This window comes from Aulonocara stuartgranti (assembly GCF_965226115.1).
Source record: "Aulonocara stuartgranti genome assembly, chromosome: 20".
Classification (NCBI taxonomy): Eukaryota; Metazoa; Chordata; class Actinopteri; order Cichliformes; family Cichlidae; genus Aulonocara; species Aulonocara stuartgranti.
Genome location: NC_138956.1, coordinates 34,855,918 through 34,882,354, shown reverse-complemented (window position 1 = coordinate 34,882,354; position 26,437 = coordinate 34,855,918). Strand labels below are relative to the sequence as shown.

Here is a 26,437-nt window from a genome sequence, read left to right as displayed (position 1 = left end):
ACGTGACTCCGCTCTTCCGGCTCCGTGTCCAATCATATTTCAAGATGAGCTGGCACTAAAATATCCGGAAGTGTTTACAGCAGGAGGCTAAACTAGCAGCTAACAGCAGAGTCAGTGGAGAATTGAAGCTCCTGGAAGTGCAGTGCGGACGCATCTCCTAGCCTGTGTGCGGTGCTTGTTAAGGTGAGTCCCACCTGTTCACTAACAATCAGCACCCCGATTCTTTCCAGCTTACCGAGGCTAACTGCTCCTAGCAGCAACCAACAGTTAGCTTCAGCGAGTGGCGCGAAATAAGTGACTTGTTTTTGGAAACAAGCGCTTGGAATAGATGTGAATTTGAAACAGAATGCTCGGTTTTCCAGAAAATAGACTGAACCTTCAGTAATAACCTGGGTAATTCTAAAAGAAAACGTAACTAGTAAGGGGAAACTAGCTAGCATGCTAGTTCGCTAATGTAAAAAAACAAAACAAATTTAATTACTTCCCAGCACATAGTTCATTTTATGGACTTTAGTTCCAGCAGATACATAGACCTGCAAATTTATCTGCTCACTGGAGAGTCTGCAAATTGGGAAGATGTGAAATGAGTGCTGGTAGGAGAGTAAAGTTTTTAGGTCAGACAGCTGAGAGTGTCGCAGCTGGTAAAATGTGCTGCCAGTGAATCTTTGTAGGTTGGTTTGTTGGCTGAAGTGAGCTGTAACAGGGAGCACAGTGTTGTGGGATCGATGAGGGGCGTTATCAGTGTTTTAATGTGTAAGGAGGCGTGATGCTGCGCTGTGTTTCTGCAGTTTTTGCGGAGCCGCAATGACACAGCTGTTCTGAGCTGCCATATCTGAAGCAAAGCAAACCCCTCACGAGTGCTCACACTGCACACAGCCAAAGAAAACACTCAAATGCTTTATTCAGATTTTGTTTTAGCTTTTGTCTTTTTCACTTATTGTTGTCAGGGATCGTCTACAAAGACGTCAATCTCAGAATAAGGAGAAGCCTCCGGCCTCCACCCATCGGGTTGCTCTAAAGTGGGCTGTGTTGCTTTTCAGTTTTGTGGAAGAAGTAAATGAGTTTATTAGATTTAATCTTAAAACAGGATTAGGAGTGCATTTTTAGAAAAATGTCATTAAGCTTAGCTGAAAGAAGCCATACACTGAAAATCCACTTTCATGGGGTTGTAACATTTTTTATAAAGTATGATCTGTGAAAATCTGGCTTCCACAACATCAGCAACATGACAGTTACCCATTTACATTTTTTCTTTTTTTAAATTTCATGCCGAACTATGTGAAAGTCTTGAGCCACTCCTCGCTTCTTTTTCTTTAGTTTCCAAAGAGTCAGACTTTTTCAAAGTGGTGTTAAAGTAATAGTTTTCCAATCTTTCAAATGTTTTTCTTTGGATGTTTGTTCTGCCTTTTCACTCATTTTCAGTCCAGTCCATGCTCCATTTTCAAATAATTTTATTTTGGCTTTCTAACCTGTGAACTATTCATTATAAAAAGGCACCTAATTCAAGGGATGAGCCAGTGTTGTGGCTACACGTGGCTGACAGTTCAGTTTTATTTTATTTATATAGTGCCAAATAACAAAAACTGTTGCCTTAAGGTGCTTTATATTGTAAAATACAGACCCTACAATAATACAAGAAAACAGAGGAAACCCCAAAAATCAAATGACAAGGTGCAGTGTGTCCTTAAAAAAATGTGAGGAAACTGGGCAAAGTGTCGTGCCTAAAAAGCTACCGGTATGTCTACCAGGTGAATTCAGAAATGGTCTCAATGAAAGGCTGGTTGTCAAGAAGCCATTCTTCAGGAAGGGAAACTGGGAGAAAGGTCAGAGGCAGATTACACAAGAACTCCTATGGAGCAATGGATCCAGATATGAATTTTTTTTGTCTGGAGGTTGGGAGAGCAGTACAACAGTGAGTGTCTACAGCCAGCTGTTAGACACAGTGGAGACTGTCATAGTTTGGAGCGTTTCAGCCAGCAGTGTGTGGTTCACCACTGGATTCATTTTTCAGTAAGACAAAGATCTCAAACACACCATCAATACAATAAAATGCATCTAAAAGTAAAACTAAAATAGATGTCAGTTACTGACATCTACACAGGCAATCACAAGAGACTCCACCCATTCCTGGGTCTCACCTGTTTGGCCTGCCGCCCTCAGGGTGAGGCTACAGGTCTATCCAGACTCAGGAACAGTTTCTTTCCACAAGCCATCATACTGAGCACAGATACACACATGCCCCACCTCAAAACACACACCTCTCTCATGCATACAACGCATACACACAACAACATGCATATTAGCACCCTTGCACATCTGTATAAACGTTTTGCATTTATGTTGTTTGTTTTTTTATATTTGTTTCTATTGTTATTTGTTCTGAATTTAATGATTGACTCACAGGTGTGAATGTGAGTGCGAGTGGTTGTCTGTCTCTGTGTGTTTGCGATGGATGGATCTATTCTAAATGCTGCTCACAGGAAGTTGCTTCTGTATTTGTTGAATGTCTGATGTTTAATGACAATAAAGGGATTTGGATTCTGATTGGCCTCCCTGGAAAGCAAACTTTAACATTATTGAAGTCTGAGATCATCTTTATAGAGCGTGGAACAAACGGCAAGGCAAGTTTATTTATATAGCGCAATTCAACAGCAAGGTGATTCAAAGTGCTTTACAGAGACATTAAAAAACAGAAACAAATAAAAAGCATGATTTAAAATGGAGAAAAAAAAAGGAAGGAACAGTAGATAAAATCAGTAGTTAAATGTAAGTTTTGAAATTTAAGCTTAAAAGTAAAACACTGTGGATTTGGTGCTTTATTCAAATGCAGCTGAGAACAGGTGAGTCTTCAACTGGGATTTAAATAAACTGAGTGTTTCAGCTGATCTGAGGCTTTCTGGAAGTTTGTTCCCAGAAACCAGCTAACATCCAGAACAGAGCTTTGAATTTCCTTGAGTCATTCCTGAAGACCTGAATGACAAGAAAGCTGACTAGAGTTTAGGCTGTGTTCAATAATAAAGGCAGTTACAGCAAATATTGACTTTCAAGCTAATACAAATGTTTTTTTTGCCTTAATATACTTATGTTTGCATGTGTTTTGTATCTATAGTATTTCCAATTTTCCTAGTAAATTATAAAGAAAGACGGTTGGCTTCACACTTTTCGCCGGTACTGCTGCAAACCAGGAGGAGCTAAAATGCAATAGGTGCTAAGCAGAGGTGCTGTGAAACTGCCACTTTCAGTTTAACTGTTGGATTTAAAGTTTTGTTAGGGTCTGAGTTTTACGTGACAGAGCACACTGTTCCTGCCTCGGTCAGTTGGGTAGTTTGTGTGACTGGTATGTTATCACGTTAATTCTCAATCTGATGAAATGAATATGTTAAACATCAGAGCAGCACATCAGCCAGAGGCAGCCAGAGCACTGATGGATGAAAGTGTCTGATAACTGGGTGGATTAAAGTCATACAGTTTGTTCTAATGTGCACTAACTGCTGTACGTTGTGAATGGCAATAAAGTAGTTATTCTGTTCTTCTGCTTATTGAGAACGATTAACTGTAGATGTCATGATCAAGTGCCATGTGATGGTGTTTTTGACATGTGAACCTGCTGTGTTTCCTGTTCAGAAGTCAGGATGAGTCTGCAGTGGACTGCGGTGGCCACCTTCCTCTACGCTGAGGTCTTCTTAGTTCTGCTGCTCTGCATTCCCTTCATCTCACCCAAGAGGTGGGTAACACCTGACTCACACACACCTGTCTTGGCATCAGGCTTTTTCCAGCTCAAATCTGATAGCGTTACCTTGGCTTAAGATATCTGCCAGTACAAACTACTGCCTGGAAAGGTCAGTAGTTTGTAGTAAACTAGCAGCTGGAAAGAAATGACTTTCAATCCATTTCACTTTTAAATGAGAGAGATTATCGTCTAAGCTGTCAGTCAGCTGGGTTTGACCGCAGTTTAGTCAATAAAAACATTTGCAAACATACAAACAAGGTGTTGGCGCACCAGTGTGGAATATCTCCAAACTGTTGACACTTTTTTGTTCCACCGAGTTTATGCTTGCCGTCGTTTGAGTTGATGTATCAGCTGGAGCTCAGAGTGCCACTTTACAGAGAGGGAAAGGTGATAAGGCTGTGGTGATTTCACAGATGCACATGACACAACCAGTAATGTCGGCTCATTGTTGCCGAGCTTTTGGGCTGGTAGGGGACCAGTTTTGATGCATGCATCCCTACACCGATCCTTTTGTAGTTTAGTACACCTTGAAAACAAAACAAAGTATCACAATCACAAGAAAGTACCTCTATAGAAATCAGACATTTTAACAACCCTGCTGATGGATGTGTCTTTCATGGGAAAAATTACAGACAATTAGACAATTCTGGATATTGAATGTTTTCTCTGCCTTGCTGAAAACTTCCCCAATCATGGATTTTCGATACTGTCATACGACAAACAGACGGCGAGATAAATCTTGGCCCATCTGGGTTTAAAGCAGCCAATGCAAAGCATTTACAACATTGTGTCCGTGTGCTGTTGGCTCCATGAGAGGAAGCTTTGGCCGTTAATTTTTAGCTGGAGAAGCGTGAAGCTCGCTGATGGAAGCAGCAGAGTTCAGTTTGTCCTCAAACAGAGCAGCTCTGTGTGACTGTGATCACATTAAAAGACCTCCTGACTGCCGAATGATGAGCTCTGATTAACTCTGCACACACGGCACAGCGCTGATACGAGCTGAAATCCAACAAAGAAAAAAGTCAATAAAAGTAGAGAAGTTTTAGTGCTAGACCTCATAGAGGAGTTTTTAAATTATTTTATCTGACTAGATATCAAGAATTAAAAATAGCCTTTGTTTTGTTATTTTCATATGTGAAAGAAAGTTTATCATTTTTATCTGATTGACTGTTTGTAGCAATGGTGTAACCTAACATGGATAAATGCAATAACATGATCTCTGCCTATGTAGGCTTTGAGCAACAGTTGCGTTTGTTGGATGGTACATTAACCCAGAAACAACAAGGATAAGTAATATTGTTGTCCCTTTTAGTCAGTTTCACACCGCAATATCATTGTTCTTGATTCATGACTCCACAGATGGAAGCAGGAAAACAACAACTCAACTTACTTTACAGTTTTGTTGCTAACCATAATTACAATTTAATAAAACAAGGTGTCGACATGTTTTTTGTTTGTTTTTTAGACAACAAAAATAAAAATAAAACAAAATGAAATTGTACTTAAACTGTGTAAAATGAAAATGTGCAATTTTATATAATAGCAACGTGGTTATTCAGACTGAAACTTTGGTGTATCCCACTCCCTCATATGGGAAAAAAAAAACCCAAAACTGAAACTGTTAAAAGTTCTAAAAGTACTAAGAACTGACTCTAGAAAATGGCTCAAACTAAAGCAAATTAAAAAAAAAAATTCTATATAATATAAACTAAATAAAAATAAATATAAAACTGTACTAACTATATTCTTAATAACCAGCTTCCTGCAGAGGTCACTGCACAGTTGAGCTCATGTCTGTTTTTGTTTGGCCCCTAGAGGGGGCTAGAGCTCCAGGCTTAGTTGCTGTGTTGTAAAACATTAAGATCACCATTCATTCGTCCATCCTTTCTCTTCTGCTCTCTTCCTTTTTTTTTTCCATCACTTCAAGCGTGCTAGGATCACTTTTGGCTCCCAAAAGATGCGATAAGATGGATTTTAATTATCCCAGAAGTTCAGTTCCTGTCCTGCAGAACCAGTAGTGTCCAACAGAACATTTAAAAATTAAATAATGGCTTCATAAAATAACAAAAAACTCATTCAGATTACTCCAAACAAAGAGTTAAAAAATAAACAAAGAAAAGAAAAGTGACTCTAATGTCTCTATAATGTAAAAATGTATAAAAGTGAACTTCTTGAAGTTGCCGACTGATTTGTGTTTTATTCTCCTGGTTGTTGTTTTTTTAGGTGGAACAGCATTTTCAAATCTCGCATCATAAAGGCCATCACTCTCTATGGAAACACCGCCTTCATGGTGGCCATCGCCATCCTCGTCTTTCTGCTCATCGGTACGTCTGCAGTGCTTTTGTTGATTGGTTGGGAGGTGGCCTTTAGCCAAAGTGTAGTCGATATTCTGCATTCTTCCAGTCTGTGGAGGACGCTGCTGTAGCTCCATTTCAATCAAGTTTGATGAAGCACGGGTAAACAACGGCACCATCAGTTCCTTACTTTGTAATAACAGCGTGTTCAGAGTCCAGCTGATGAAATGTTGCCAAACTCTTTATCAAAGGAGTGTTAGGCAGAAATAATGTGTGGCTTTTATAACATTTAAAACTAAATTAAAGTTCGGCATCAGTCTGTGATTTTGTAAAGCATCAAAGTAACTGCAAAATTTTCCCAGATACATAACATCTGTCGTAGTTGGATCACAGGGATCGCAGATCACAGGGATTCGAGATGTTTCCATCTAAACATAGAAGCTACTCATTTGGTTGTGCAGAAAGACAGCTTTATTTTTTCATATGCTTAAATGTTGTTTAGGAAGTACAACTGTAATTACATGTTGTATTGTGACAGTATATCCAGTACTTCTCTGCTCAGTAGCCACATTTATCCGCCCAGGTTTACCACACATCGTGATTTGAACTAGCTTCTAACATAAACCAGGTTTTTCCTGCCAACGGCCTCACAGAGAGTTTACTTAGAGCAAGAGGTTTTCTACTAATAATAATTATTTTAAGCAGTTGTTTAAGTTCGGATTTTAAAAACATCAACCATTAACAGTTCAGTACCTGTGCCAGAAATCAGTTCTGTTGTGTGCGTGTGTGGTAGGACAGTGTTTGCTCCCAGTAAGCACCGACTTTGTACCTCAGCCAGCAGGGAAGCAGCAGAGCTACAGTGCAGCTACAAAATAAGTTTACTGTGAATTAAAGATGCAGAAAGGTGACGTTTCCGTGTGTTTCCTGTACAGATGCTTTCCGTGAGGTGAGGAAGTACAGTGTGACGGAGAAGGTGGATCTGGCAAACCACCCGACAGCCATCGAGCACATCCACATGAAGCTGTTCAGAGCACAGAGGAACGAGTACATTGCTGGCTTCGCCCTGCTGCTCTGCCTGTAAGACACACACACACCCCTCACCTCAAGCTGTTTAAGTTTTAGGATCAGCCACAGTAGCCTCACTTCACTGGAAAGACTTTAAACCAAGGATACAGCTGTTAGCTTTTGTGCTAGCAATCGGATAGTTGCTCAGAGAACGACCTAAACGGTCGAACCAGATCGGCTTCATAGATCGGCACATCGCCACTAATATCTGATCGAACTTTCTGGATCAGGATGGGAACGATACATGATGCTGCCTCGTGCATCTGGACTACTCGACCTCATGGAGTCTAAATTCTGTTTGTGTGTCATTATAGCCAGACCGACTCTCCTCCATGGGCTGCCGTTACAGATCTGAGCTCTGTGGGTTTTCCGGTGGGTTTTTTGTTTAGTTTTTTTCGATTTCAATCACAAAAAAGGTGGTTTCATCTTCTTTGCCCTCCCACTTCCACTTAAGAGTGTCTTTATAAAGGGAAGGGTAAGATAAGGTGCTGTAAACTAGTTCCTAGGCAGTGTCCCATCCAGGTAGTAACCAGGCCGAGCTCTGCTTAGATCACAAAAGATCAGCTGTGCTCAGGGTTTTTAAAGAAGGTGCAACATTTCTGAACTGCGGCAATTTTTAAAATTAAAGACACGGTCTTCTTATTCCTTGTTTTTTGTTAGATCATTAAAAAAGTATTAATTAAATTAAAACATATTTCAAAAATAGATCCAAAATAAAACAAACAATGCAAATAAGCGTACTAAGTTTTAAAAGAGGCAAAGAGCTGCCTGATCCTGTGCTAAAATTGTCACAATACAGAAGTCTGTTTGTGTTGTTGGACACGTGTCCACTTTTTGTGTTACAGACTTTGACTCTGTTGTAATTCAGCAGTAATAGTTTTGGTGTCTGTAGCACGTATGTTGTCCACATTCTCCACCAAAGTCTGTCATCCTGCTGTAAAAGAAACCAGAGCAGTGAAACCAGTAACTTTTTCTACACCCCTTCGCCATCCTGTTAACCATTTATCCAATTAAGTGTCGCATGGGGGTGAAACTAGTGGTTTTTAATGCCTAAATCTAACAGTTTCAACACAATTAAAATCAGGAGCTGAAGTGTAAAATTGTTTCCAGCTATGTGAGCGGTGAAATCATTCACCACAAACTCCGAAAAGAACTGCAAATTAAGAGATTTAATGCCATGAAGATTCCTCAGACTCTTGTTGAGTTTCCTCCATTTTTGACACAGAGTGGATGCTGCACTGTAAGAGTGTTATTAGTAAGCCTTCATCATTGTTGGGACGACTTTATAGCCGACTTTCCCTTAATTAAGGCTGATTGCTTGGGAGTGCTGAATCAGTCGAAGCCTCCACAGGAGCATGCAAACAGAGCGAAAGGGTCGTCGGTGCACTGAGGAGTGAGGAGACGACCACATATGGGAGTTAGGACCAGCGTGCAGCTGAACTTCTCTCTGAACTTCTGTCCTAAAGCGAGCTTGCAGTGGGATACTCAGTCGCACCAGAATAGACCCAACAGGCCGACTGATCTAAACTCAGAGGAATTTAAAGTCGGGCGGAAAGAATGAGCAGCTGACCGTGTGTGTGTCTGTCAGTGTGTGTTTCCACTGTACAGTGTAAATCCCCATCCAGATTGGACAGAGACCTCACAGGTGCGAAGCAGCCTGATTGGCTGACCCACTCAGAGTCAGACGTGACTGAGTACAACTAACCTCAGACTTCAGCAACATGGCATGTTGTTACTGGTCTGACGGCTTGTTGTTGGGTTGAAAATCCATAAAGTTACCAGTGAAGTCCATCAAAGAAGAAGGCTTGTTTCATTTCGCCATCCTCACATACTGACTTAAGAAGTCAGTATGTGAGGATGGCGAAATCTATAAATAGATTTCCCTTTTTACAGCAGGAAAAACTGAAATTACCCATTCCTTCATTCCTGAGGTGAAATCCTCAGATCCATTGTCTTAGATCATTTCTGATATCGTGTCTTATTTGGGACAGGGTGAGGAGGGAGGTGTATGATCTGCTGTGACCCCTAAAAGGAACAGCTGGAAGTAGTATTTACTTTTTGTATGTATCACAGTTATTGTCAATACCTGAAATTTGTCTCCTGTGTTCATCAGAAAGTTGCAAAACAAAGTGTGACTTGGAGACCAGCCTGTCTGAATCCTGAGTTTTCACAGTATTTGAATGCATAAAAAGCCTGATCTGAATGCACTGATCTTACACTAAGACTACGTCTTTTTACGGGAGGGTAAAATACAGCAAGCTCTCAAATCAACACCCTGTAGATAATTTGAGAGATTTATATTAGTTTTGCAGCTTTACTTGAACCTTAGAGGGTCTTACTTACGACGCAGCAGTTGGTGAAATTTATGACATTTGCATGCGTATTTTATTGATAACAATTATTTGCTGACGGTTCAGTTTGAGTTGCTGCTGCTACAGTCAGCTGGCTTCTCGTGAGTGTTGTGTGAGATTTTATTTTGAATCTTTCTAAATATTTAGTTGAGCAGTCAGTGGTCATGTGACCCTGACGGATCTTGGTTGACCTACAGCTGGTGGGTCTAAGTGACAATAAATCAGGACAGATCAGTTTGGTGCAGTTTTGATTGCAGAGTTGTTCTGTGCCCCCTGGTCGCCTGCAGGGGGCAGCAGCACGTCCTTCTTGTTGCTGCTCTTCTGGGGTACTTTTTGGTGTGCAGCAGCTGCTGCTCTGTGACTCACTGTGGCAGCGTAGCATGTGATGCGACAGCTGCTGTAACGCAGATGCCAGGAGGAAGTTTAGACCGTGCCCTCCGCTGCCAGGCCGCTGTGATTGGGAACTCCAGCTCAAGAATTTCCAGCCTGAGCCAAGAAGAAGACTGGAAAGGCTGAAGCTCTGGCAGCTGCCTGGTCAGATTATTTCAGGCCTGTGAAGTAACTGACAGCCGTATTTGGAACAGACAGTCGCTCCTCCTAGAGACACTTGAGATGGAGAAATCTCTTTTATTCCTCGTGTAAACTACTCCACTTTTGGTCACCTTGAAGCAGTTTACACACCGATCCAAACAGGCTGCTGTGGTGTTGCAGAAGATAAATCAGACTTACAACCTGATGTATCTATTAAACCGCTAAAGACACCAAACTTAAACCTAGCTATACACACACACCCTCCTGCTGCAACAAATATGGCATCCAGCGACATGTGTGGAATAATCCACCGCTGTTCCTGACTAATGCACTGTTTTTTCGACATTTTCCGTGTTGTTATAGTAAACATTCAAGGCTGGGGAAAAAGCAGTGAGGGAATTTTAAACCATGAACAGTGATGTTGCTAAAACAATCACTTGGTGCCTTTGCAGAAGTAAAACATTGCTTATTAACTACTTAAGAAGTAATGTATCATCCTGCGTGTTCGAATACCTTTACAATACTCTGCACCATCCGCTGAGCTGTGGTGTTATTAACAGTTAACATATTTTTCAGCCTTACTTATGCTAACACAGCAGCACAGATCAATAAGGAGAACATACTTCTAGGTGTGGCTTTTCAGGCAAATTTTGTTTTCTCTCGTTGTTACAGTAGTGCATATTTGCCTCACCATAAATGCCCAGAGTCACCCAGTGTGATTAATCTTGAGCAAAACAAAGACTCTTTGGTCTAAGTGAATGTGTCCCGCTGAGTCTCTCACCTTGGTCCCCTTTCAGCACCATGTGATCAGGCTGTTGGTCTCCATTTGGCTACTTTTCAGATCTCCTCTATGAATCTGTCAGAAACCAACTGTTGCCCTTGCACAGACAGCCTTTGTGGTTTAAATCACCTGCTAGTTTTGAGTGTAATTCTCTACCAGATGACCTCTCCAGCTCCTCTTCAGCTGTTCTGTCCCCAGTTAATTGTATTTCATTTGAATTCTGTTGAAAAGTCAAGAAAATTCTTGTTGTAAATACTGCGGATTTAAAAGATCATTAAGCCCCAGTGTGTTAGATTAATAACTGAAATTACAAAATTTAGCACAATAATAATAATAGTAGGGCTGCCACGATTAGTCGACTAGTCGTGATTATCAAAATCGTCTGACTGATTTAATAGTTGATGTGTCGTTTGAAGCTTTGTAAGATCACAAAAGACGCAGGAATAAGTAGCAGGATTTAAGAGTGTAATAACGGACTGAAACAGAAGATGGCAGCACTGCATGTACAAGGATGCCAGCTGCCGTTAAACCCCGAAGAAGAAGAAGCAGCTGTGTCCCAGAATTCATAGCGCGGCCCAGCTTAGTTTCCAACAATGGCGGCAGCTAGTTAGTTTTAATATTACTCTTATTATTCTTTCTGGGTCACAAAATAAATGTTTAGCATATTTTCAGGCGAGAATGTAGCTGTGTAAACCTCAAATATCTGCTCAGTTTATCAAGACACCACATATTTTCAAAAGCGCTCCGACGTTTTCGGAGACGTCTGTTACCCACTAGCTCGATAGCGAGCCGGGGGCTAGGTCACTAGAGCCGTGAGAACACCGGACTCCCGGCAAATCATTTTCAAACCCACCGCCGTCTTTCGCTACTCAGGTTAAATATATATAAGTCACTTAGATAACTTAAAAGTGTTATTGTTTGGTTTTTTTCAGTATTTTATTTGTTCCTGAGTAAATCGGCTGAGTTTATTAAACTCCACCGAAACAATCTGCACATTTAATTAAAATTTAATAAACTACCATCTAGAGCAGGGCGATATGGCCAAAAATATTTATCACGATATATATTTGAAAATTTGCGATAACGATATAACTGACGATATAATTGATGCGAGACAAAATACAACTCCACAACATTACTAGCGCAAAAAGACAACCTTTCATTTATTTTCACTTAAACAAGAAGCTGGTTTTTATGTACATTAAAGCTTTATAAAAATGTAACAGTGCAAATGCAAATTCCTTGCTGAAAGTTTAACCAAAAGGCATTTCCAGTAGAAATGGGCTGACATATCCTGAGCATAACCATGTATAATATCCACTGAAGTTAAAAAGAGGTGCTTTGCAACATTAAACTGCAGTGTGCAGTACGCATTTTTCGGACCATAAGGTGCACGGGATTATAACGCACATTAAGCGAAACAAAGCAGTCAGATAAATCAAACTTTATTCAACTCATTCTTCTTGCTTCCTCCACTTCTGTACCATTGATTCATTAATGTTGAATTCTCCGGCAGCTGCTCTATTCCCATGTTGTTGCAGTATATTAATGACTAACCTCGTATTGTGGATGGATTATCTCAGTTGTTCTCCTGACTGAAGTTTGGTCCGTTTACAGCATCCTGCCATGCGACTGCATTTGTCTCTAACTATCAGGAACCTTAACGTTAACTTTTATAAGTGGAAAAGTGTTAGTGTTTGTCCTCCAGCTTCACTGTTTATGTTATGCTAACATAGCTGTGTCGCTAGCGATCACATAGCACATCATTATATACCAGCTAGCCCAACTTCAGTAACCTTACAAACGTCACTGCTGTTTAGTTTCCTGTCTTCATTTATGTTGGAAGTGATAGCAGAGCTGTACGTTTGAATTTTTTCAGAAATCTCTCAGTCAGAACATGCTATATCATGCTTAGGTAACTAGCGAAACTAGCGAGCTAACTTCCGCTAGCTTCCTGCTAACTTCTAACTCCGTTAAATGTAATACATTTTGTTTTCATGGATGCCTGGAAGTTAAACTTCATAGTTACACCTGGTAAAGCAGCAATGCTGATCGTTTTATTAAAGATGAAAGAATTTAGACAGTTTTTAACTCTCAGTGATGCTGCAGTGTTTGCTTGACCTGAAGTATACGGAGTTTAGGACCCAGATTACTCCCAGATTTAAGAGCATCTTAGTCCGACAATAACGACAATAACAACGGCCGCTTGCATGTTCTGCAAAAAAATGTGCTTTGTCGTGTATCTGACGGACAAACACCAAACCAGTTCCACATCACGGAAGTTGCACCATTTTTACAAACCAATTCTGGATCATCTGTTTCACTCAACAATCGGCCATGTGCGTATGAAAACAAAGGCACTGCGCATGCGCGTTTTACTCATATTCTATCGCGATATTTCATTTTCCTATCGTTGCCTAACATTATACCGGTATTACCGTGAACGGTATAATATGGCCCAGCCCTACTACCATCTTGTCTTTATTTTTAGTTAGCACTAGGGCTGCCACGATTTGTCGACTAGTCACGATTACGTCGACTATCAAAATCGTCGACGACTGATTTAATAGTCGACGCGTCGTTTGAAGCTTTGTAAGATCACAAAAGACGCAGGAATAAGTAGCAGGATTTAAGAGTGTAATAAAGGACTGAAACAGAAGATGGCAGCACTGCATGTACAAGGATGCCAGCTGCCGTTAAACCCCGAAGAAGAAGAAGCAGCTGTGTCCCAGAATTCATAGCGCGGCCCAGCTCAGTTTCCAACAATGGCGGCAGCTAGTTAGTTTTAATATTACTCTTATTATTCTTTCTGGGTCACAAAATAAACGTTCAACATATTTTCAGGCGAGAATGTAGCTGTGTAAACCTCAAATATCGGCTCAGTTTATCAGGACACCACATATTTTCAAAAGCGCTCCGACATTTTCGGAGACGTCTGTTACCCACTAGCTCGATAGCGAGCCGGGGGCTAGGTCACTAGCGCGGTGAGAACACCGGACTCCCGGCAAATTGTTTTCAAACCCACCGCTGTCTTTCGCTACTCAGGTTAAATATATGAGTCACTTAGATAAATTAAAAATGTTGTTGTTTGGCTTTTTTTTTTTTTTTTTAGTATTTTATTTGTTCCTGAGTAAATTGGTTTGGCTGAGATTAAAGTTATAGTTTTTACACAGCTGAATAAACGTCAAGGAGACAGCTGATTATCAGAAGTGTGAGATGCTGGAGAATATACTCCGTTGTCCTGTTATATTTTAGATAGCAAGGAGTTTATTAAACTTCACCGAAACAATCTGCAAATTTCATTAAAATTTAATAAACTATCATCTTGTCTTTATTTTTAGTTAGCACCTTAAAAGCTTAAAGCTGTAAGCTAATGATAGTTATATAAGAGCAGATGCTGCTGGTGCAATAAGCTGTAGTTTTACGTACAATGGATGATGATCTGATTAGTCAACTAATCGCAAAAATAATCAGTGACTAGTCGACTATCAAAATAATCGTTTGTGGCAGCCCTAAATAATAGTGAGACTGTTTTTTGGGCATAATCGATCAGAGTGAATGTGTATTGGGTCACTTTTGCAGCTCACAGAAACTGGTCAGTGTGTATTTGACATTTTGTCAGCGCTGTGTGTTGCTGGGGAAGTTTTACACCCTGAAAATAGCTGCAGGTTGAGTGTGAGTCAAACTGCACAGACAGAACCTGCTGGTTTCTGCTGTTTGTCAGAATGTTCCTGAATGCATCACCAATGAGATATTTACAACTGGCACATGGCTTCAGCCTCACATGATGGGGAACCAGCAGCCACGAGGTAACTGCTCACCGAGGTGGTAAATTTACCCCCAGCAAGCTTCACATCTGCAGGTTTTTTACAGAGTGAAGTCAGCTTCAAATTTCAGCGTCCTGTTACTCATCTCTGCAGGAGAAGCCTGATTTTACATTCCTGTGTTTAATCTTTCATTCAAATAGGTTATTCATAACAAAAACACTGAAACTAGGCAAACTGTTGTGAAGACTTAAAAAAAATGAATTAAAAGCAAAAGTAGAAAATACTATTTCAATTAAAATCAAATGCTAAACTGTCTGCTTGTTAACCTACTGTATGTGCACTAAAAGCATCTCAATACGTGTCATTTTGTCCACAACCAAAGATGGAGCAGGTGGGGATCTTTTCACATCAAAAGTCTCAGAGTCTGGAGTCTGATGTGAGCTGAGAGGAAACGCACGGTTCATACTTTCATTTTATTTTTCTGTCTGATAACTATGTTGGCAGAAGTGCTCTGAAACTTTCCAGCCCGCTCAGAATAAACTCTGGACTACTCCTTTAATCCAAAGCTGCAGCTCAGTGATTCTCTCCCACAACTTACATGAATGGGGGCAGATATTCAGTGTACCCGCCCGCCCTCCACCCACAGTGAGCTACAATTACATCACCGCCTGTCGACGCCACACACAGCACGAACGCCTCACACAGCACGCGGGGAAATGTCAGGGGTCACAGTGTGTTACTATACATGTATCCATGCGTGAAGCGACTCCTGACTTTGTGATGTCATAATCCCGGACCTCTTTACTGGGAACATGGTGATCCTGATCTGATGATTTCAAAATCTCTTTACTGCGTTGTTGCTTCTGTTCAGAAGCTGCGGTCAGATGACCTCATGCATGGTTTACTATTCCTCTTTAAAAGATACCTGCAGATATACTAGGCAACTCTGTTTTTAAGTAATTCAACATTTATGTAATTTTTCTGTGGAAAATATAAATGAACCCCTGGAATCTGCTGCCCCTCTTTACCAGGAATATCTTGTGGTAGATGTTTTGTAAAACAGATCACTAGTTTTGGATACTCGATGGCTGGAATTCACAAAATTCAAAGCTCGTTCATTTGGAAGATATTTAATGGTTCTCCTGTGGGTACTGCCCACTCTCCAGGATGTTTACTGATGAGTTTCAGGTGATGCTGAAACGTTTATCAAATTAAAGGAGGCTGATAAGCAGTCTGTTTAGTGTGATCACACACTGATGTTTTGTCTGTTGCAGGTTGCTGCGTCGCCTGGCCACTCTGCTCTCCCAGCAGGCTTCACTCATGGCCTCCAACGAAGCCTTCAAGAAGCAGGCGGAGGGCGCCAGCAATGCCGCCAAGAAATACATGGAGGACAATGAGATGTTGCAAGAGGTGAAAAAAACACGCACACAGAGTTTTGAGCTTTTCAAGTTCTGCTGGTAGAAAACCAGTCGTCAGAGGTCATGGGTCACACTGCCGTAGGGATGGGTATCGTTTAGGTTTTATCCAATACCGGTGCCAAACCGGTACTTTTGAAACTGTGCCGGTGCTTAAACTGTGCTCAAACCGGTACTTAAAGAATGGAGAACACAAAATTGGTCCAAAAACCTCTCATGTTCAGCTGGTTTTTTTGTAAAAATATAACAATGTTAGCCTTTTCTGCAGCTATGGGGCATATATGGCATCACTCTTGGCTGGAAGCAGTGCTTAAACAATGGAAAAAACACAAACTTTATCCAAAACCTCTCATGTTTAGCTGTTTTCCACTTTTTCTTTGGTCATTTTAGCCTTTTTGGCCAGGGTGAAGGGAGTATCTGCCATCAAACAAGAAGACAGCCGCATGTAGCTATGATGATGTTTGCTAGTTCACCTTACATGCATTAATGTAATAACGTGGTTAGCCTACTCAACGTAAATTACACCGTCGCCAGGTGTTTCATCAGATTCGAGGTGTTACCTCCTTTGACAGTATCACAGTATCAGCTTAAAGCACTTGTTGCTGCTGAGTTTGCATCTTTTGCTATGAAGTACAGCCAGACTTTGACCGCTTCGCCTTGGGCGTTTTTAATCTGTAGCTCTGCTCTAAAAGAACGTACGTACCTGGGCCCACCTACTATCCTCGGAAACGTAAAATGATTGGCTAGAATCTAAAGTGTATCACAGCTCAGGGGAAAAAAGCACCGAAAAAAAGCACCGAAATGTGCGCTGCTTTTCGGTCTGGTTACTACCGTTTATGTCAGACCCGGTGCCATCATGGCACCGGATACCGGTACCCATCCCTACACTGCCGTCATGGTGATATTTGGTAAAAATGGTTCTGTTCTGTGGTTGAGGATTGGCTGTTTCTGGAAGAGATGTCTTTCATAATAAAACTCCATCCAGCTTCACTGTTCTGCAGAAACTCCAGACTGGAAGAAGCGGATTCCCAAGTTTCAGTCCTGAGTTTTGGAAGAACAGACACAGCATGCCAGGCACATTTTATAGAGCAAGATACTCTAAAAGCAACTACAACAATTAAAAAATTTTGGGTGCCGCTCAGAGACGGGAAAAGGCAGTATTTTTAGGTCTGTGTGATTGAGAGGCAGACCCCACAGGAGCCATAACTTAATAAAAATGACTCCTGGGTTTCTTGAAGTGGTTGCGGTGGAGCATTTTTGTGCAGGAGACTGTTTGCTTCTCTTCTTTGGAGTTTAAACTTTGTCTTGTGAGCCAGTTATTGTTTTATACGGCTGAGAAGCTGCAGTTTGGCTTATCTCAGCTGCTTTTCCATTTTCCATCCCAGCCCTGACAGTTAAATTTTATCCTGCATGTTAGTTTCAATGTGTTCTTGCTCTAGTGCATCCTCTTTGTGCTGATTTCTCTAGTTGCACTCCTGTTTGATGCAAACATCACATGCTCATGACTGGAAGCGTCATCCTTCATCTGGAAATTGATTCAGCACATTCAGAGTTCAGTTTGAGTCACCACGCCGATTTGTACAAGGCACCAAATCTCTTTGCTTTTCTGCACCAACATGGCAGATTTTGTGCTGTAAATCTCAGAAATGAGCCCTGAATTTTTTGTTTTCTCCTTCCTGCTTCACAATAAGGCAACACGTATCCCTGCAGGCATTATGGGATTTATTTCCTGCTAGTGTGTCCTTAGGCCTCTCGGGCCACAACCTCAGTGGATGTAACATTACAAGGCGAACTCCGAACTCTTGAGCCACGATCGCCCCGGGATACAGGTTCTCTCAGTAAAACATCAGCTGCTGGCTTTCAGTTTCCTCTCTAGAGAAAGTGTAAAGAGCTCAGAGTAGATCTGCTGCTCCTTGGTCACCTGACAAGGATGCCTACTAAGTGAGGCATTTTAGGCGTGTTCAGCCGGAGGTGGCCCAGGACAAGCTGGAAGGCTCTGTGCCCCGACCCCAGAACAGCTGAGGTTATCGAAGTCTTTGCTAAAACTGCTGCTAAGACAGAAATGTTGACTCTGAAAATGTTTTTAGCATTTTTGCAGTGTCTCTTTTCTATCAGATGTTTATTTTTGATCACACGTTTAGTTTGAGATGTAGTTACAAGACAGGAACACTAGAGGGTGCTCAGCTAACAGTAACTGTGGTCCCTTCTACTGTTCAGTTAGTGCAGGGGTGCGGGGACTAGATGTGTCCTTGATCCAACACAGCTGATTTAAATGGCTAAATGACCTCCTCAACATGTCTTGAAGTTCTCTAGAAGCCTGGTAATGAACTAATCATTTGATTCTGGTGTGTTGACCTGGGGTGAGATCTAAAACCTTGAGGCCTGGACTTCCCCCACCCCTGAGTTAGCTGCTCACTGCAGCTTCACTTGCAGATTAACTAGCATGTAGTAGGTCTGCAGCACAGACGCTGTAGATGTTGTTTGTTAAAGAGAAATGTGCCGCTCACTGAGTGTCCTGCTTGAGTCATGATGATACACAGTAGAGCTGACTAATAACAAAAAATGTTAATCACTAACATTGAATTTGACTCGTGTTAGTTTAATAAGATGTAACCAAGTTAAAGTTGTAGCTGTTAAGCATTTAAAGCAAAGGGTAAACCAGCTGTCTGGTTAAAGTGGTATATTCACATCGTTTTAATTCTTGAAAAGTCTTTGAAAGACTAAATCTGAGTTTTGAAATAGTGGAGTGGTGCAGGGTTAGGTTTAGACAGGAGTTTGTTAGTTCTGGACAGTTAGGGGTGCTAGCTCACTTTGTGCATTATTAAATTGAATCCCATCCTGGTTCGCTATCACAGTAGCCGGTTCTAATAGGTTTTCTGGCAGAAACCTCAATGATTGATAATAAGAGTTTATCAGGTGCTGTTCGCGCTTATACTGTGTTGTGCTCACACACACACACACACACACACACACACACAATCCATGTTTGACATTGTTTCATTGACCGTGTCCCAAGGTGAGGAACGGACAAACTGTCCATCCAAAGCAACGTTCCCGAGGTTGAAACTTTGGCAGTGTGTAAACTGTGGTAAAGGGTCCTGACGTTATTTCATCAAACTCCACTTCATCTCTGGGTTTGGTTTCCATGAATGTGTTTACACGTTCGACATTTCAGGAATATTTGGCAGCAGCGGGGATTTTTCTCAGTGACTCAACAAGGATTTTATAAACTCCCTTGAATGTTTCCCAACAACACGCTGATTGATCTCATCAACCAGAGAGGCAAAGTTCAGCTTTCTGGCAGCTGTGCAATAGGTAATAGTAAAATAAGAGAAAATGCATATTTTAAGATTTTTTTTAAAAAGTATTCCAATGTAAATTATTGAGTTTTTAAATATATGACGTGGGCTGAGAATTGCCCTCATTGAGCATAAATGTTCTTTATGGCAATGACTGCAGTTCCGTAAATAACCACTCGAGGCAGGCTGTAGAAGTAAGTCAGTCCTCCCCATACAGCCCTATATTAAAGTGTCCAGCTTTACAGCAGAAACAGAGAAGTGCTGCAGACGCAGTTTTGGCCAAAGGGGACAGGTTTCTTCTTTCATAACTCTGTCTGTTTGTTTGTTTGTTTTAAATAAACCGTCATGTTGGAAGTGGTGAAACTGCTGTGATTGACACAAGCAGCTGTAAGCCTCCCTTCTGCTAATTGCAGTCAGAGTGTTGATGTTGAAGTGGTCCCGTCTTTTGTCTTTTATGCCTTCTTTCTCAGTGACTGTGATCAGAAAGTGTCAGATGCTCGTCGGAGTGAAAACTAATTCATCTCATTTTCATTTCCAAAGTGTACTGTTGTAATGGGCTTAGGGAAGTCATTTATAATGTTAAAAACAATAAGACAGCAGTGATATTTAAAAATGATATGTTATACTTTGATTCTGGCCTTTTTTTTAAAATCTTAAACTCATCTAAGAGTCAGTAATACAAAAAAGTTTAAATGAATCGGTGACAACACTAATAAGTAAAAACTTGATGTTATGCTCATGTGTTCACAGGTTTGAGTAGGCCACAGGAGATTCTCAGATTTCATAACGAGCTGTGGTCGTCTTTTTTTTCTTCTTTTTTTTCTTTTTTTTGTTAGGATGTTTTGCTCCAAGGAGTCTTCTCTTAAGACCCAGCGTGTGTGTGCGTGTGTGTGTGTGTGTGTGTGTGTGTGTGTGTGTGCGCGCAGCCCCAAAGGTCAAACGTACACGTGGAGTTACAGGAAGACGCAAGTGGTCGTGCAGCACTCACTGATTTGTCAGGGTGGAGTCACTTTACTGCAAACACAGTTACACAGGTCACAGTTTACACTGAGGGAGGTGTGTGTGTGTGTGCCTGTTTAGATGTCTTTGTGAGGACTGAAAACTGTAATGTTGCGTTACTTGTGGGGACCAACGTTCACTTATGAGGACAAAAGTGCCCGGCATTTTTGAAACTCAATGTGGCTTTAGTGACAGGGTTACAATTAGGTTATGGTTAGGTAGGTCAGGCTAAGGGTTAGGTTTAGGTTGGTGGTTAGGGTAAGCGACTAAGGAAAGAATCAATGAGATGTCCTCACTAAGATATCAAAACAAGTGTGTGTGTGTGTGTGTGTGTGTGTGTGTGTGTGTGTGTGTGTGTGTGTGTGTGTGTGTGTGTGTTACTGTAAAGGCCAGTAAGATGATCCTGGGCACCTGCTCTGCTCCATGTAATTACGCAGAGGGACTTCTAACTACTAACTAATGTCGAAATTGCAGATCTGAGATCATTTATTTGCTCTGTAAGATCTTTTTTTTCCCCTGTGGGTCCATGAAGCAGGCAGGATTTTCTTTAAAAAAAGAAACCTATTTTGAGTTATTTTGTCTTTGGTTTGGTGTAGACAAAGAATTAACTCAGCAAAGAGTTCAAGGTCGGTGTTTATCAAACATGAGAGGAAGAAATTGCCAAAAGTCCTCAGAGCGTTGCATTCCTGCTTTTGTTTGTAGCAGCAGATTAAAAGCTTTTATCCTTTCCCACTGACAGAATTTTTTTTAGAGGGAGTCCTGAGCTGAGAGGAGCTGCAGGAGGTCACATTCTTGTAGAGATAATCTATGAGGGCAAAGCCTGGCACAGAGACACAGAGGAGGGCTGTAGCACACTCCTGCCAGCAGCCTCAATGTTAATGTGCTGTACCCGAATACAGGAGAGAAAGGGCTGTTCCCACAGGCAGTGAGTGAAAGAATAAGCAACAAGCTGATTAGCTGCCAATAAATGTAGCTGTCGATGTGTCACAGCCGCCCCGAAAAACATTCAAAGCGCTTCTTTGGGCGCTGGTGCCTGCTGCTGTGTTCGCTGTCAGAGTGATCCCACACTGCTTCAATAATGTTGAAGTTCAGGCTCTGGGGAGGCCAGTCCCTGCCTGATGGTGTTGTGTGTTTTTTTTTTTATATCCCTGTGCTTTGTTTGGGATCGTTGTGAGGCTGAAAAATGAAGATTTGCCATTCAGAGACTTGCAGACGCTCACTGTTGCACCCCTCTCCTCTGTACATATTGATGAGCAAAAATGTAAAATGTGACTCCTTACTCCATAAGATGTGTTTTTGCTGACTCTCAGTTCAGTGCTTGTGTAATTTGGAGTACCTCTCCCTTCTCTCCTGGTTTCCCCTTTCCTAAGAACAGCTTCCTGAAAGCGTCCATCTACTGAGACAGTTTCAGATGAGGCGGGTTTTTTTCTGTTTCTTTAAGACTTCCAGCTCCTCTCCATCTGCTCTGTATAGTTCAGTGTCTTTTAGGTTTGTCGCTTCTTATTTTGTCCTCTACTTTTTTACGGTTTTCACATTGATATTTATTTATTCATTGTAAGGACACAAATGAATGAAAAAAGCCAATTTCCTGAGACCATAATGTGAAAGGTCTTGAGAAAGCCAGGAGAGCTTTGCCTAATAGCACTTTAAAATATTACAAGATCGTCTGTCTCCTTTGAAGCAGATTATAAAGAAATGGGGAGGTGGCTCAAGACTTCTGGAAAACACTGTATTTCCTTACAGTGGTGTTGTGACATAAAGCTCTGCTGGACAGATACAGCACTGTTTGACCCTAAACTTACTCAAGCTGTGTCATGTCAATGACTCAAAAATACTTACTAGCAAAATTACAAGAGAGGAAATTAATTTAATTGAAGGGCACAAAATAAATCAGTTCAATTAGATTTATAATAGCATCAAATCAGTTGTCTCAAAGCGCTTTATACTGTAAGGTCAAGACCCTACAATAATTATAATAATAACAATAATAATGATACAGTTGGAATTTTTTCAAAAGTGTATTTTTAAAACTAAAATGTTTTGTCACAGCTAGTTTAGTTCACTGTAATAACCTTGTTAACCTCCTATAATGCTTGCCTTTTTATTTTTACATCTGTTTCTACATTTTAAAAAAGCTGCTCGTGTTTCACTTTTACTGTAAATTTATGGTTTGTGACTCGACCGCTCGCTGCTCTGTGATCTTTGGTGGGTCGGTCTGATGACATCGTGCCATCGGGTTCAGTTCAGAGCAGTGAAACCAGGGTTTATGGCCTCGTCAGTTAAAGGACTAAAGCTCAGCAGCTGTTTAACTCCGTCACACTGAGCGAACACGCCAATGCGTCGGTCTGACAAACTTATTGATGCTCTGAATATTTCTCAATTAGGTTCTGTCTGTTTCCAGCTTACAGCGAGTCACAGGAAGATTTTCCACAGTCTGCTTTAAAAAAAAAAAAAAGAAATTACAAAACTGATCGAATGAATTATGAAATGAAATAAATCCAGTAATCCTCATGACTCCAGTTCCTTCCTCAGCAGAAATGGAAACTGAAGATGTCACCACCACTTTGGTCACACACACACACAGTGATGGTTTCATAATGCAGCGTGAATCAAATTTGAAAATGTTTAAACGAGCACGAACGCTGATTTTCCTCACGTCACCCTGCATGAATTATTGTTCTTGAGTAGTTTGGAGTAGAGCTGGGCGATATGGCCTAAAATCCATATCACGGTATAATTTGAAGCATGTGCAGTAACGATATATATCGCAATATATTCTTTTCTTCTGTATAACGTATTTTCCACACTACAAGGCACACTTAAAATCCTTTAATTTTCTCAAAAATCGACAGTGTGCCTTATGTAGGAATCTGGTTGTGCTTACTGACCTCGAACCGATTTTATGTAGTACACGGTGCACAGAAATCTATCAAAAAATATTTAGTACAACTTTGGTAAGCTATGAAGGCGCACCGCTTGATGGATTGCCGGAGCGTTACGGCTACCATAGTCAGGAGGCTTGTGGAGTAATCCAAAACTCCGTCCGCTTCAGGTCCCAAAGTCAAACGAACTCTGCGGCATCACTGAGAGTTAAAAACGGTCTAAATTCTTTCATCTTTAATAAAATGATCAGTGTTGCTGTTTTACCAGGTGTAACTATGAAGTTTAACACCCAGGCATCCGTGAAAACAGAATTTATTAAATTTAACAGAGTTAGAAGTTAGCAGGAAGTTAGCTCGCTAGTTTCCACCTAAACATGACATAGCATGTTCTGACTGAGAGATTTCTGAAAAAAATTAAAACGTACAGCTCTGCTGTCACTTCCAACATAAATGAAGACAGAAAACTAAACGGCAGTGACGTTTGTAGGGTTACTGAAGTTGTACTAGCTGGTATATAATGATGTGCTACGTGATTGCTAGCAACACAGCTACGTTAGCATAACATTAGCACAGTGAAGCTGAAGGATGAACGCTAACTTTTTCCCACGCGATAAAAGTTAACGTGAGGGTCTCTGGTGGTCAAGGACAAATGCAATCGCATAGCAGGATGCTGTACACGGACCAAACTTCAGTCAGGAGAACAACTGAGATTATTCATCCACAATACGAGGTTAGTCATTAATATACTGCAACAACATGGGAATAGAGCAGCTGCGAGAAAATTCAGCATTAATGAATCAATGGTACGGATGTGGAGGAAGCGCAGTTTTTGCTTTCCCCGTATTCCAGAACTGCTTTGCCTCTTTGCTATTACTGTCGCCGGCATGATTTGCAGATGATGTTGTTTTTATCCGCCACAGCTTGATGACACCATCAACTCATGGTAGAGCGGTATAGTCAAAATCTCTACCGTTGGCCAAATTTATATCGTTTCTACCATATATGGTTTATACCGCCCACCCCTAGTTTGGAGGAAATGCAGTTTGCTGCAGACGGGTCGTTAAGATTTCAGCTGCTGTTATTTGTTTTGTTTTTTGTTGGCAGTGTTAAATTAAGTCAACGTCTGGCTCATAAGAGTCAAGCGCCACTTTCTAACGAACTCCAAATTCACTTGTTCTCCCAAAATCTCCGTTAGTCAGCATTTCAGAAGTTTTTAAAGTGGTCAAGAATCTGTGGTCAGCCCTTAAATGCAGGCTGCGAAGTAGGAAACACAAAATATGTGTCACTGCCAAAACCTTCAGCCATGACCGAGCTCCTGATGAATGAAAAGGTCAGGTATGGACCAATGAGCACAGTTGTGGTATAAAGCAGTGGTGCACAGCCGGTGTGTTGCTGTAACGGTTCTCTGGACTCAAACTGGGTCAAAAGTTTGGAGTTATCTGTGTCAAACGGAAAGATTTCAAATATGTATTAGGCTTCTTTCAGCTCTCTGGAGACTTTCAGATCTGCACCAGAATTTAAATGGCAAACATCTGGCAGATGTTAAAGGGCTCCTTTTTTAAAAAATATTGTTTGTTTTTCTAGAAACTGCGTGAGGCTGGTCTTGAGCTGCCGGAGGCGGGGAAGAAAGGACCAGGACCACAGGAGGAGAACAAGACTCTGAAGGAGGAGGTGAAGAGCCTGAAGGAGGAGCTGGAAGCCACCAAGAAAGGTAAGGTGGAGGAAACGCAGTCAGTAGGTAAAATCCACAAGAGATGAGGAGGAGAAGAAGTTAAAGGAGGAAGACTGAGACAGAGAAGATGAGATCTGAGTGAAAATGAGAAATCTGTTTGTTTCACAGCTCTGCAGAAGTCGGACAACGACGTTCGTGCCATGAAGAAACAGTCCGCGAACCTGACGGTGGAGTACGACAGACTGCTGGAAGAGCACAGCAAACTCCTGGTAACACATACACACACACACACACACACACACACACACACACACACACACACACACACACACACACACTAAAATCTCCAAAACAAGAATTTAAAAAAGAGGCAAAAGCACGCAGGAACCAAGGCACAGAGCCCCCTGACGGCCCTCGTTTAGAGTCATTGCTTAAACATGCATTCACTTCTATTATCCACCAGGGGGCGATACCCGAGGTTGCAAAAGAGAGGTTTCTGGTCCTGTAGAGGTTAATGGGAGAGATGGCCCTTCGCGCTGACCTCTGTAAACATTTACTGATGAGTTGATGAGCTCAGTCACTCACTGGAGGCCATAAATAAAATACTTAGTCCTCTTTTCTTTAACGTTGGTCTGAAAACGAGGATTATCCAGGATACACTGAGCGGAGGGCACAGCGATATTTAGCGTGTGTGTGAGATCAGTTACAGTTACAGCAGCTCATGACATGGTTTGGCTGCATGTTGTCATGGCGATCAGCTGTTTTTATGTATTTTATCCGCAGGCGAAGAGCGACAAGAAATCAGACTGAGGAGGACATCGACGGTTCCCGGCTTCTTTCATCTTCATCACCGTCCTCAGTAAACTGTCTGCTGCCTCTGCTTCCACCTCCGCGATGTGATGTCACCGACTTTTGGGCCAGCTGACATCACCGATGGCTGCGATTGGTTAATCAGACTGTCTGAGCTCCAACATAAGAATGTCGGTTTACTGTCAGACTTCCTGTGTCACTGTTTACACCTCTGAAGTGTTTCTGTTTTTCTCTCTTCTGTCCACTTTGCTGTTTAAAGGCCAGCTTTGGGGTTCTGTTGTCCTTTAAACAGCTGACCTTTTCCTTCACTTTCCATAAACTGTTTTCTTCTGAGGACATTCCCTGATTAACATTTTTGGAGCAAAGTAAATCCAAACAATGAATCCTGTTCCCTGCAGGAAAAGATCATCTTCATTCCAAAATAAAAGCATTTAGTCCTCTCTGCACATTCTGGTTTAAAACATGCTTCCAAAAGTCCAAAGGATGGCTGTGCCGTCAGATTTCCTTCTTTCTTAAACTGTAATTTCCATCGAGACTCTTGTGAATATGAATGTTTGGAACTGCAGCAAAGATCACTTATTACGAGCAAAACAAGACTCCGGCGTCTCCCCTGGTTTCTTCTTCTGGTTTGCCTGAACTCTGCCTGAACTCTTCGTCACTGTTAGCCGTGTGCTGAACACACACTTTAAATTTTGGAGCTGTTTGATGCTCCACTTTCGGTTATTCATTACAAAATGTTAAGAAAAGAAAAGGCACCCGTGTCTGTTCTGCTTGTGTGGTGTGATCAGATTTTTGTTGTGTCTTTAATGACGTGTCACAATAAACATGGATGATTTCAACAACA

General features: G+C 41.3%; 1 protein-coding gene across 1 annotated transcript; it reads left to right on the top strand.

Moving 5' to 3' along the window:
• The first annotated feature begins 45 nt into the window (after window positions 1–45).
• Window positions 46–26,437, top strand: bcap31 (B cell receptor associated protein 31). The gene is made up of 8 exons (XM_082519283.1): window positions 46–183; window positions 3,625–3,724; window positions 5,951–6,051; window positions 6,954–7,098; window positions 15,791–15,926; window positions 24,696–24,822; window positions 24,952–25,052; window positions 25,567–26,437. The coding sequence occupies exons 2-8, from the start codon at window positions 3,633–3,635 to the stop codon at window positions 25,591–25,593; spliced, it is 729 nt and encodes a 242-aa protein (XP_082375409.1). The 5' UTR covers window positions 46–183; window positions 3,625–3,632; the 3' UTR covers window positions 25,594–26,437.